Source organism: Monodelphis domestica, chromosome 6 (genome assembly GCF_027887165.1).
Source record: "Monodelphis domestica isolate mMonDom1 chromosome 6, mMonDom1.pri, whole genome shotgun sequence".
Classification (NCBI taxonomy): domain Eukaryota; kingdom Metazoa; phylum Chordata; class Mammalia; order Didelphimorphia; family Didelphidae; genus Monodelphis; species Monodelphis domestica.
In genome coordinates this window covers 278,873,115-278,886,856 of record NC_077232.1, presented here as the reverse complement: position 1 = coordinate 278,886,856, position 13,742 = coordinate 278,873,115, and the positions used below count along the sequence as shown (strand labels likewise).

The window sequence follows — 13,742 nt, the reverse complement described above, 5'->3', positions numbered from 1 at the left end:
TTTTTCTTGTTTTTTTTAAATGATGAAGCACATTATATTTAAGCCATGTGTCCATTTGCAGTTTATTGTGGTATACAGTATAAGATGATAGTCTAAATATAATTTATGTCAGCCTTCTTTGCAATTTTCTCAGAAGTTCTTGTCCTTGCTCCAGAAATTGTTCTTCTTGATTCTCTCTATATTCCAGATCCCAAAACCCATTGATGTAGGTCTCTCTCTTTATTGGTAGAGATCAATGTCCTCTGTCTGTATGAGGGGTAGAGAAGTTGGTGAGAGTGGAAGAGAGAACTCTAGGCTTTTCCAGTCTCTTGAAGTTCCTTTGGGCTCTTCAGTTTTTTGGGGTTTGGGGCTCTTTTGACTTCCATTGTCAAGAGAGAAGATGGGTGATGACAACCCACTTCAGGTTACTGAAGGAGAAATCAGACTCTAGAAATAAAAACTATAATTTCTTGCAAAAATAAGAGACCAGAAGGTATATTCTTGTGGAAAGAGCCCCAATGTGTATAGCATGGGGTATCCGTATATGTTTCAAAGAGAGGCAGAATAAGGTATCTCTAGCCTCTTCTCCCAAGGAGACCTTATTTTCTTACAGGAGGGGAAGCAGGAGGTTGGATCCAGAAACTGAGCCACTCTGCTCTCCTCAAAGAGAAGGGATACCAAGTTAGAGTTAGATCTAACTACTCTCCTAAATATTGTTAGTATAGGGGTTATAGCTTTCAAATTCAAGCTAATCTTGTTATCGCTATTTCTTAGTGGAAAAAATGAGGACTTCAAGTTTTCTATGCACGCTTTGAGTTCCTTCCCACAAAATAGTATAACACACACATAACAATTAGCAAAGACATCCATTTAGCCAACAGGAAAGCAGAAATCAGCATACATAGGAAAATATATATCACACAATACAGAGTGAAGGAACTCTCCCATTGGGAGCAAGAAGAAATTCCCTGAAGTTTCTGGTGTAACAAACTAAGGGTAGGGGGATATTGAAGACTGCCAGCTTCTTTCAGGCTGGCTTTTCCACCTCATTTTCCCTTCAGCAACCTGAAGTGAGAGGTTGGCACCTGAAGAGAGAAGCTGGAAGTCAGAAGAGTCCAGAGACTGAAGAACCCCAAGAAACTCAAAGGGACTCAAAGAGCCGGGCACTTTCCTCTCTCCTCCTTTTATCGTCCCTCAAAAAGTTGCAGGGAATTTATCTCCAACCAGTGAAGAGAGAGGCATGAGCCCATACTAATGGGTTTTGTGTCAGGTTACATATCTACTGCTAAGTAGCTGTGTTTGATTGTCACTTTGTCTTACTTTGATTTGGCTAGAACCAAATGGTTTTGATGACTACTACTTTATAATATCAATCAATTAGTATTGCCCTTACTATGTGCTAATACCTGGGAATACAAATACAAGAAGACAGACAGTCCTGCCCTCAAGGAATTTACATTCTAATGGTGGAAGAAAACACAACTGGAAACTAAACAGGGGTTGGACAAAAGTATCTGGTGAAGGAGTGGGAGGGCATGGAAGAAAAAAAGTCCAGAGGGTATCCTGAAGAAGGATATGGCTGTCCTGGGTCCCCTTCTTAAATGGAGCTTCTGGAAGGAGCCATTCAATTAGAAAGAGAAGCTACCAGGTTAGAGGATAATTCAAATGTATGAATTTCAGGACTGGAGCAACCTTCCAGGATGAAGAAGTTTCTGGGACATGGTAGAGAAAATTCAGGAGTATAGTCTAGAGAAGAAAGTAATATAATATGCATTTCAGTAACGTGCCCTCTTTATTCCAACTTTTTTTTCATTATTTTCATTGTAATAGCATTTATTCCCCCAAAAGAAGTTGTAATTCTTTTCTCTATATCTATAAAGTATGCCTTTGTAATTCATTTAGTGTTGTTCTAAACCTCTAAATTATTTTAGGTAGTATGATTCTTATTATATTGTAATGACTCAACGATGAACCCAGCATATTTTTCCAATTATTTGTCTTCCTTTTTTTCTGAAAAGAGTCTTTTGTACTTGTATTTATATGACCTGAGTGTCTCTTTATAGCTAAGCTCCCAGATATTTTCACAAAATCACAGCATTTTAGAATTGGAAAGAACCTCAGCAGCAGCAATGTAGTCTGATTCATACCCAAAAGAGAATTTCTACTCTGTATTCTTTATGGAATTTCTCTTTTATCAAATTCCTTTTTAGTTTTTATGTGTTCTTTATTAAAAAAAAAAGATGGGCTTTTGTGGATCTATTTTTCATACTGATATTTTAGTGAAACTACTAATTATCTCTAGTTCCTTTCTTGATTCTCTGAGGTTCTTCCAAATAAATCATCATGTTATCAGCAAATAGGGATATTTTTGTCTTTGTTTATAGCTTTAATTTCTCTCTCTTGTTCTATTTATAGCTAGCATTTCTAGAGCTATGTAAAATAAGAGTAGGGAGAAGGGGTGTCCTCTTTGTACTGAGTAACCATCTAGTGTTTCTTCACTACGAGTACAGTAAGTAATAAAATACCTTGGTTTCAGACGACCTTTGATGATATTTTTAAAAGAGCTTACCTTTACAACTGTAACCCATGTTGTCAAACTGTGAGACTGTTGCTCCTCATTTCCTACATATATTGTTTTCCTTTTTACAACATTAAGAAGAGAGTCATCAGTCCATAATTTTGTTATAGGGAGAACATCAAATAAGAAAGTTGGCAGAATCATAATAGTGTCCGGTTCCTCAGCAATATCCTGGAGTCAGGCTTTCCCTGGAGACTTCATTCAAAGACATTGAATGGCTATTATAATCACATGCATATAGAGAGAGCGAGCAGGGGGTTTAACCTTTTTGTGTGTCCTAGATCCCTTTGCAATATACTAAAACTTATAGACTCTTCAGAATAATGCTTTTGAATGCATGCCATAAAATACATAGGATAACAAAGGAAACCAATTATATTGATATAAAGTTATCAAATTTAAAAAGATCATACACCCCAGGCTAAGAACTCTTGGCATAGCGGCAAGCACATTTTCCACTCCTAAGTGCTTCAGAATGAGCATGAGAAACATGAGGCTTCCTTCTTTCCTTGCCCACCTGAAAAAAAGGCATAGGACTTGAATTTATTGAACTACAGACTCACAGTACCAGGCTAAGTAAATACTTATCTATTAACAACTATTGTGTAAGTTCAGTGTTAATAATATGACTAGGAGATTTATAATTGTATTCATTTTTATCTACCATTTTGATTTTAACTATTGCTGCAGGATAGAGATGTTTTTAGAGTAATAGGCTGAAATCTTTCACAATGAATGTGATTATAGATTTGCTGTCTTTGTGTAAAATTTAAAATGCTCTGGAAACAACATGAAGCTAAATCTAATTGAAGAAATAGTTTGGTTATTGATAAAGACTGAAACCAATGAAAAGTATCTTTCCTAAAATACTAGGGCAGGAACTAAATGTAAGTACACACACACACACAGGATATTGTTTGTCTTATCAATTAGTAATTGAATCAAGGAACCAAAGACTTACTTTTTGAATCACTGTAGTAACAGACCAGAGCATCTGAAACAATGTTGGTAATTGCTTTCTTTCTACAGAATCCTTATAAACCAGACTGGGTGAAGATCAGCTATGGGGCCTGGTACCTGAATACCAATTTATGGAAAAAACGAAGAGCAAATGAACCTCTGTTGGATCCTAAAGCAGAAGCTAGCTCTAATTATGAAAAGTTGAAAGCTAATCTTCTAGAAAGGGTATGTTCACACGTCAGAATCTATAATCTCATTTTCATTTGGGCTAAATATTACTTTATTCCATCTGTGACCCTTCCACCTGATTCTGGGATCTTTTGAGAAATATGTAGTTTTAAGGGACAGTTAGGTAGCTCAGTCAATTGAGAGCCAAGCCTAGAGATAGGGTCCTGGATTCAAATTTGACCTCAGAAACTTGCTAGCTATGTGACCCTGGGTTAGTCACTTTAAGTCCCATTGCCTAGCCCTTGCAGCTCTTCTGCCTTAGAATTAATAAACAGTATTGATTCTAAGAAGAAGAAAAAAGAAAGACATATAATTTTCCTATAACCTCAGGACAACTTCTACCATGAGTTCTACCATTAAGTAATTAATTAATTATTAGAAGAGATATATGTTAAATTCCCTCACTGCAGATGAACTTTAAGAATATTTGAATAATATTCATTAGATGATTGTTTCTATGAGTATCCTCTGATGGTCCTTCCAGTATCCTCTGATATCCTCTCTCCCAGAGAGTCACCTCTTCTATAGTATTTTAATATTATTTTAATATTTTATTTAGTATATTATGTTTATATTATATACTATTTTAAAAAAGGAAAAATAAAATATCAACATACGCATCAAGAGAAATCTGAAAATACATGCAATGTGTAACAATGTTGGAACTTTCACCTCTGCAAAGGAGTGGGATGGGGACATTCTCTAATCTCTTCATGCCTGTTCTTTGTAATTTCACAATATTCACTTTTGACTTTGTGTATATGTGTATGTGGTTATTCTTTCTATTTACATTGTTGTAGTTGAGTATATTATTTTCTTAGCTCTGCTTACTTCATGGAGAGTTTTTGTTGATTATCTATGTTCATCACATTTGTCATTTCTTATAACACAGTATTATTCCATTACATTCACATACTACAGTTTGTTTAGCCATACCTCAAATCAGTGGCCATCTACTTTGTTTCCATTTCTTTGCTCTCACAAAAAAGTGTCACTATAAATATTTTGGTATATATGGGAACTTTCTTCTTAGCAGCAGCCTTCTTGGGATATAAACCTGGTAACAACACCTCTGGGTCAAGGTTATGACTATTTTAGTCAATTTATTTGAATAATTCCAAATTTCTTCCTGAAATGGTTGTATTGATTTCTAAGTCCACCAGCAATGCACTAGTAACTTTATCTTTCCACAACTCATCCCACATTGTCTATTCCCACTTTTTTTAAATTTACAGGATGTGAAGTAAAACTTCAAGGCCGTTTTGATTTATATGTTTTTAATTAGTGATTTACACCATCATTTAATGTCTTTGTGAATACTTTGCAATTCTATAAACAAGAACTCTTCATGACCTTTGACCACATATCTATTGGGGAATAGCTGTTAGCCTTATATATATATTTATTCATTATTTGTATATCTTGGATACCAAACCCTTATAATAGAACATTTAAAGAATTTCCCCCATTTGACCACTTCCTGTTTTTTATTCATTTTGTTTGTGCAGGTTTTCAGTTTCATGTGATCAAAGTTACCGATTTACCTTTTATAATTGCTTTTGTTCCTTGATTGGTTAAGAATATATCTCTTGTCCGTAACTGTGAGAGGTATATAATCTATTTTTCTTCTTATTTTCTAAAGTGTGATTGTTAATATTGAAATTGAATACTAATAATAATAGCTAATATTTATATAACATTTATTATGTGCCAGGTACTATGTTAAGAGCTTTACAATTATCACCTCATTTAACCTTCACAACAAACATGGTAGGTAGGTGCTACAGCTGGGAAGTATCTGAGGTCAGAATTGAATTCAGGTCTTTCTGACTCCAGGCCTGGCGCTGTATCTACTGGACCACCTGACTACCCACATGTCCATTTAGAATATATTATGGAACATGATGCAAAGTCTAAGACTAATTTCTGCCAGACTGCTGTCAAGCTTTTCTAGCAGTGCCTTCTTAATCAACTAGGGGATTTCTTCATAAGTCCTTTGTGTTATCCAATTATTGAATACTGGGTTATTGAGTTCCATTATTTCTGATTATTTCTTGTCAACTCTGTTGCCTAGAGTGTAAAGTTTTTTTAATGAATTTTTATCAATGTCTTTTATTTTTATTACATCTTAACACCTTCAGTTTGCTGCTGTGAGTAAGAGATGGGTAAATAGTCTCAGGTAGAGTGTTTCAATTAGATGGTAAATGTTGCAGAACTAAAAAAAAGTTAGCAATCATGAACGACTTCTGTGATATTCATCTGCCTTTAAAAATATATATACTGGAATCATTGTGGATATTTCTGCCACTAGTGTAGATTACAAAGACAAAGAAAACGATTGTCTTGTGGGAGAGTTATAACCAGGATAGGGCAACTTGGTACTAAAATTTAGAAGGTAGAAATGACACTTTCATATCATATCCTGGAAAGCACTGAAATCTACAATTAGGAATGGGAAGTTTCCTTCTCTCTTAGTGGCTGCAATGTAGGTGAAAGCACTTCTTCATCAACTTGATCTATTAGTGATCAAAGAAGATAAAGAGGAAGAGAAAAAAAATCTTTGATCAGAGGCAGCAAGTTTCTCTGATAAAGGTCTCATATTTAAACCATATTAAGGAACTGGTTCAAATTTATAAAAACACAATGATTTCCCAATAGATAAAAGGCCAATGAATTTGCACAGGCACTTTGAAAAAGAAAAAGCCCAAATGAACAAGCTTAAGAAAAAAAAGACTTCACATCACTGAGAAAAACAAAATAACTCCTAAATTCCATGTCATACTCATTAGACTGGCAAACATGATTAAAGGGGGAAAATGGCATTTGTTATAGGGGCTGTGCAAGGACACACACACACACACACACACACACACACTAATGCATTATTGGTAGAACTGTGAATTGGTCTATTCATCATGGAAATGAAACCTGCATCTCAAAGCTCATAGGTATGTGACTCTCACCAGATTGGTAGAGCTTGATCTATGCCTACATAAGGGCCAGTGTTGGCAAGTATGGGAGTGAGAAGAGCTCTTCAGTTTTCTGAGTCACTGAGTCTTTCCAAGAATCTTTCAGTTTCAGGCATTGGGCTTCTAGTAAAAGGATGGAAGAAGCCAACCGCACTTCAGGCTGCTGAAGGCAAAAACTATGGGAAGGAAGCCAACATGAGGGGAGCTTGAAGTCTCCATCATACTCTATCACTAGCTTGCTACACTAGAAATACTGGGTAATTTCCTTTAGGTGAAATCTAGGACTCTTTCTTTTTTTCAACTGAGTTACTTTACTCTCAGTGGGAGAGTTCTTTCACTCTGTATTGTCTATTATATCTTCTCCTATATATGTATTCAATTCTAGCCTATGTCTCTGAGAAGTTGATGGCCTCAACCTCCTCCTTTCCTGCCTGAAAATAAACTTCTTTGGTAAAAACTGAAAGAAGAGGCTAGAGATACATACTCTGCCTCTCTTAGAGCCTCACTCCCATGCAAATATGAGGTAGACAGTTTTCATCACAGAAAGTAATTTGGAACTGTGTCCAAAAAAGTCACAGAACTGTGTATATATATCATTAGCATTTTCCATAAATGTAAGTGGTTCCTTATCACCTCCAAGATTAAATATGAAACTTCTGATATTCAAGTCCCTTTATAACCTAGCCCAGTAATGGCAAACCTTTTGGAGGCAGAGTGCTGGGCCCCTCCCCCACACCAAATTCCAGGTGCACCCTGCCCTCCCCTTACCCCACACAGGGGATAGAGAAAGCAATTTTATTTTATTTTCAATTCTAAAGTCTATCCCTCCCTCTCTCTCTTCAAGAATGCCTCATAGAAATATGTAGTCATAGCAAATTCCTGTATAAGTCATATGAAAAGAAAGAAAAAGGAAATGAGAGAAAAGAAAAGAAGAAATGAGAAAAGAAAAGAAGAAAGGAAAGGAAGGAGGGGAGAGGAGAGGAGAGGAGAGGAGAGGAGAGGAGAGGAGAGGAGAGGAGAGGAGAGGAGAGGAGAGGAGGGGAGGGGAGAGGAGAGGAGAGGAGAGGAGAGGAGAGGAGAGGAGAGGAGAGGAGAGGAGAGGAGAGGAGAGGAGAGGAGAGGAGAGGAGAGGAAAGGGAAAAGAAAGAAAAATTATTTGATTCCTACTCTGGATACTCCACTTCTTTATCTGGGGGTGTATAGGATATTAGTCCCTTGGAATTCTGGGGAATCATCATATTGATTAGAGTTACTAATTCTGATGCAGAGTGGTTTTCTTTACAATATTGTTGTTATTGTTTAAATTCTTCTCCCAGTTCTGTTCACTTCACTTTGTATCAGTTCATATGAGTTTTCCCAGGTTTTTCTAAAATCATTCCCTTCATTATTTCTTATAGAACAATAGTATTTCATACTATTATTCATATACCTTTATATTCATAATATTCATATGCCTTAAACTATTCAGTCATTTGAAATAAAATCCTTCCTCCAAAGGGAGGTGGATTGTTGGGAAAGACCTAGATGGAGGGGAGATGAGAAACATCCACTTAGGGACCTCCCCAGGGCCAGCAAAGCACAAAACCCTTGGGCTTTTGAAACCAAGTTTATTTTGAAAATTAGAGTAAAGGGAAAGGATAGGAAGGGTCCTCAAACTATAGATCTAGACTCAGTAACACCTTCTACGCACCTCATGAGAGTCATGAGAGGTACTCTTTGTTGCTTCTGTAGGCCCTGCTTATCCACTCCCTGATCTTACTTAAAAACCCAAATGCTATCTGACTATCTGCTAACCTAACTACCCAGATTGTCTTTAAGAAACCTAAGGAGACAGGACTCATCAGTAACCTGAATCCCCTCTCAAGCCTGGGATTAGTTTCTTAGGTAACCCAGAGTCCCAGGTGACAAACCCTTGGGATTACCTTAACCAAGTGGATCTCTGACCTGTATTCTCAGACAGGTGAATCCTAGTACTCCAGGGAAAAGGCAGTCTACTCCAAGGCAAATTCTCCAACCCAGGAATCTCTAACCTTCCCACAAGATCTTCCCAGGGGATGCCAGAGCAAAGAACCTCCTTCCAGCTCAGTGAAAAACCAGAATCAGGAGCGACAGTTAAAAAGTCAAATTCCAAGATCCTTCTCTCCTTCCAGAATCTCCCCCCTCCTCCAGGGCTTATCTCCAAATTCTCCTTTCCTCTTAAAGACAATCTATGAATTTTTCTCTATCCTTTATTCCTTACATTCCTACATTCTCCAATTGATGGATATCCTCTCCAGCTTCCAATTCTTTGCCACCACAAAAAGAGCTGAAATAAATATTTTTATGTATAAGGGTCCTTGTCCTCTTCTTTTTTTAAATCTCTTTGGGGTATAGATTTAGTAACAGAATTGGATATTCCTGTATCATAGGATAAAAGCACAGCTTAATAGCCTTTTGGGCATAGTTCCAGATTGATTTTCAGAATGATTGGATCAGTTCATAGCTCTATCAATACTGCATTAAAGTATTTATTTCCCCACAGCCCTTCCAACCTTTGTCATTTTTCTTCCCCCCCCAACTTGTTCAATCTGATGGGTATAAAATTTTGACTCAGATTTCTCTCATTGTCAGTGATTTCGAACATTTTTCACATATCTATTTATAGCTTGAATTTCTTCTTTGAAAACTGCCCATTTAAATCCTTTGACCATTTCCAATTGAGGAATGACTTTTATTCTTATAAATTTGGCTCAATTCTCTATATAGGTTATAAATGATACCTTTATTGGAGAAACTTGCTGCAAAATGTTTTCCACAATTGCTTGCTTCTCTAATTTTAGATGTATTTGTTTTGTTTATTCAAAAACTTTATTTATTAGATTTTTAATTAAAAAATAGAATGAAGCATTTGTTTCTGGACATATCCAATACAGGAATTTGTTTTGTTTGACTATGGATCTTTTTTTTCATTAATTTTTATTTTATTAAATATTTCCCAATTACATATTGAAAGAAGGAAAAGACAGGTAAGGTCTCTTTTGCAGACATCAGCTACATGGCTTTGCAAACCAAAGTTGGCTCACACACAGAACTAAGCAGGAGAGATTCTACAGAGTATCAGGAATGGATATAAGGGTTCTCACAGTCAGGGAGTGTTCCAGTCTCTTCATGAGTTGGGAGAGAACACTTCCTACTGTGGGTTACTGGACTTTCAGTGGGAAGCTATTTGCTCTGATCCTGTGATTCTTCAATCAATCATCCTGTCTCTGAGATAGAGATCCTATCCACTGGATTTCTTCTGTTCCCATCAACCTAGTTCCTGAGTTCCAGTATCCTAATAGATTTCATCTTGACTAAGAAGTCTACCAGAGCCCAGAGATCTGTCTGTCTGGAGGTGAAGATATAGCCGTATTTGGCTGGACCCACTAGGGTCAACCTATCTATTCCAACTGAACTATAAACTTGTCCACTAATAATATTTGGGGGGCCAGTAGTCAAGAAGATAGAATTTTGGGGTTTTAGGTAGACAGTGTAGGATAAGCAGCAGCAAGAACAGAAGACAGATCCATGAGGATCCCATAGATTAGAGGGAGAAGAAATAGAGAAACTAGTATTTAGGATATCCTATCCCTGGCCCTCCTTTCTTTCCCTGTGTTGAAATATTCAATAAATCCATCTACCTTTCTGTACAAAATCAACAGCAGTCTGATTGTGGTATACCAGTCTATCAGTTAGTGAGGCCTTCCAGACCGGCCCACAACTGACAGAACAGAGTATACTATATTTAAAAAAGATAAAAGAAAGGGAAGTTTGTGCCCCAGGGGAAGCTTGGACTTTTGGTATAGAGAGGGGGAAAGAGAGGAGAACCCCACTTCCACAAAGTGGGGCTCAGGGGAGACAGCAGATGTAATGGGTTGGCTCAGAGAGAGGAAAGGGGGTTCAAAGATTTTCCCCCTTCTGCCTTCCCTTCTTAGCTAAAGCTGCTCTCCCCAATTCGCTCTTGTCCCTCTTGTCCCCCCCTTTTGGGAGACCAAAAGATCTCCCCTTGATCCATTCACTCACACTCAGCTTAGGGAACAGATAACTTTTAATGTTAACTCAATCAGGTAATACAAAAGGAATAACAGGCAGGGAAGAATGGAAAAAGGAATGTGGGAAAAGGGGGTCCCTGTCTCTATCTAAATCCTCTTCCTTCCCTCCTCAAGTTTGGAGGGAACTCAGGCCTTGGCAGCATGAGCCCCCTGAGAGAAAGTCAGGTTGACTCACCCCTGGGCAACAGGAGCTGAGGTCAAGCCTGCTCAGGTTTCTCTTCAGAAAAGTCATTGGGAAGTGTTGGGGGAAAGATTTCCAGTCACCAGCAGGAAAAGTGGGTAACCCTCAGGAGAAAGCCTTTTCCTACCTTCTTTCTTCAGCGTCTCAAGATGGAGAGACCCTCACTGTTCTCTCCTCCAGCCAGAGTCTCCCTCCTCTGGCTTCCACTCCTGGGACCCCTCCCCCATTGAGGTGATTAATTTCCCATACTCTTTAGCCTGGCACTTTTTCCTAGTGCCAGCCTCTATCACAAATCCTCCATTTCCTGTTGTTCGCATTGTGCCACCTTGGCCCACACCAGTTACTTATCTCCTATGTCTATTCTAATCTATGCTATTTATTGTTTGAATCTAACCTCTCCCCTCCCAAAATAATAAATCTTACCCTAATCTGTCTATTTGCTAATCTAAGTTCCTATTTTATGCTAAGACTGAGTTGTGGGAAGAGGGTTAGGATTATGTGCCAACAAAATTTTGACAATATAACAATTTCTTAATACAAAAGTCATTCCTATTGCAATCAATATAAAATTTAAATCTTAAGTAAAATTGAATTTATGCCTTAAATAATGCTAATTCCAATGTAACAATTCCTAACATATATTAACTTGTATCTAATGAAATCTGATTTATTCTGTCCCTATGTTACCTCTCTAGTTACAATATTCCCTTTTCCACCCTAAACTACTCTGTCCCTGTCTATTAACAGTTAGTATTTTAACTCTCCTTTCTATCTATATTACTGGATTAGATCATTATTATGATATATATATATACATATATATATGTCTGCTATTTGTACACATTTACATGTCACATGTTATTTAAATACATATATACATATATATCCACTGGTAGTAGAGATTTATTTACAGATATACAATTTATGGGTTGTCCTTTTTTACAGCGCAGCCCCTAATGTCAGTGTGAAATTTGTTCATGTTCTAGATATGTTGTGGTGGAGGCATATTCATTCCAATGTGCATGTACTTCCCTATATGTGAAGTTAATGTAATCGGCAATTAATCTTACGTGACCCATTTTCCTGAATTTCATTCCCCATAATGTCTTTGATTCAAAGTTCTTTCCAGTTGTCTGTGTATCTTCCATCCTTTGGGATTGCTTGGAGTTTGTCACAGGTCCGGGGTGCCTTCTCCTTTACAGGATACTTAATTGCCTGACGTTTCACCTTGAAAGATGATCTCAGGTATCTGGAACTACAGGATCATGTGCATGTGTAAGATTAATGTGTGCATACATGTAAGAGTGAATATTTTGATGCATGTGAGTGAAACTTTATAAAGGATGTTTGTGCCATCCTCAGGTGTGCAAGTGGTATTCTTTTTTATGTAATGAATAAAGGTAACTTTCTTAATGTGTGATTGTAAGGTGATTATTCTATTCCTATGTGATTGATTGTAGAGGTTAATGATATTTTAGTCTAAGCTTGAGATTGAAATTCATATATAGGTTTAATAATTCTAAGGGGTTCTAAATCCACCCAAATAAACTCCTAGGTTCTGCAAGGAACCGCTTCTCCAGTGTTTCACAGGCAACACTAATCCTCCCTGATCTAACTAACACAAATTTATACTATCTGTTTTGGGCATTATTCTGTATTGGTTTCATGCAATAATTTTATTTGGGTAAGATGCTCCAAAAGCACCTTGGATGTTTTTCATCTACATTTACTGGGGTTCATGGACTTGTCTCAGTTGGGTTTTTTTTTTCAGCCAGGAATTGTCATTATGGGCTTAGGGGTTTTTCTGATTTGATTAAAGTTTCTTCGTGGATCATGTGTCAGATCTTATGCCTAGTCCTATCTGGGTTCTTATAAGCTTTTGTGTTGTTTGCTAACTTATAGAACTCAAACCAGTCCTGCTACCCAGTTCTCTATCCTATTACTTCCAATTCAGTATCACTGTCCCCTAAGTCATATTTCTTACAAAATTCTTCATAACTTCATATCTATTGACTCCTACAATATACAGTATTTCTTCTACTGAGTTTCCTATGTTTTCAATTGCTTCATCAGAATCAGAATTGTTTGTTCTGAATCCAAGTGTTCACTATGCCAATTTGCATCCCACTCATCTAAATCTTTGTGAACTTTACTATAAAGCTTAATGTACTCATAGGGCTCCTGTTCATCACTTTTTTGTTCAACTATTATTGTACCATTTCGTACTGTATCATCTGGGTCTGAGTCTGACTCTTGGTCACTGATTTCTGTACTCTCCAGGTCTTTCATTAGCTTTCATTCAGTGATCTGTTGTAATTCTGTGTCAGGTGTTGTTAACCCAGGTTTTGTGTCTTGGTCTGACCCTATTCCAGTGATTTCTGTATTTCTCAATCCTTTTTCTATCTGTTTCCCAGTAATATTCTCTAATTCTGTGTTCTGTGATGACAAATTTCATTCTTGTGGGTTTATTGCTTCCTGCAGACCTGCTATTATGTTACTGGAATGCACAGGCTTTGCCATATCTTTTGGATCAGGTTCTTGTTTATTTTGTGACTCCCTCTTGTGAATCTGTTGACATATAAACCATTCCCTCTATGGTGGTATCTTCTGGGAATGACTTCAATAAAGATCCACCTTGCCCTGTATCACTGAGAAGTTTGTACTTTTATTCTCCCACTTCTGTCCCAAGATATGATTCTGGAGCTATTATGGTGTTTATATACACAGATTTCCTATTACCATCTTTACTTTCTTGCCCCAGGATTTGTAATGCACAT

General features: G+C 37.1%; 1 protein-coding gene across 1 annotated transcript in view; it reads left to right on the top strand.

Annotated features, from left to right (window-relative positions):
- Positions 1–13,742, top strand: part of FAM47E (family with sequence similarity 47 member E) — a 108,424-nt gene that overhangs the window by 61,977 nt on the left and 32,705 nt on the right. The window contains exon 6 of the mRNA XM_007495747.3: positions 3,587–3,742. Within this exon, the coding sequence (XP_007495809.1) occupies positions 3,587–3,742 (156 nt within the window). The remainder of the gene's footprint in view (positions 1–3,586; positions 3,743–13,742) is intronic.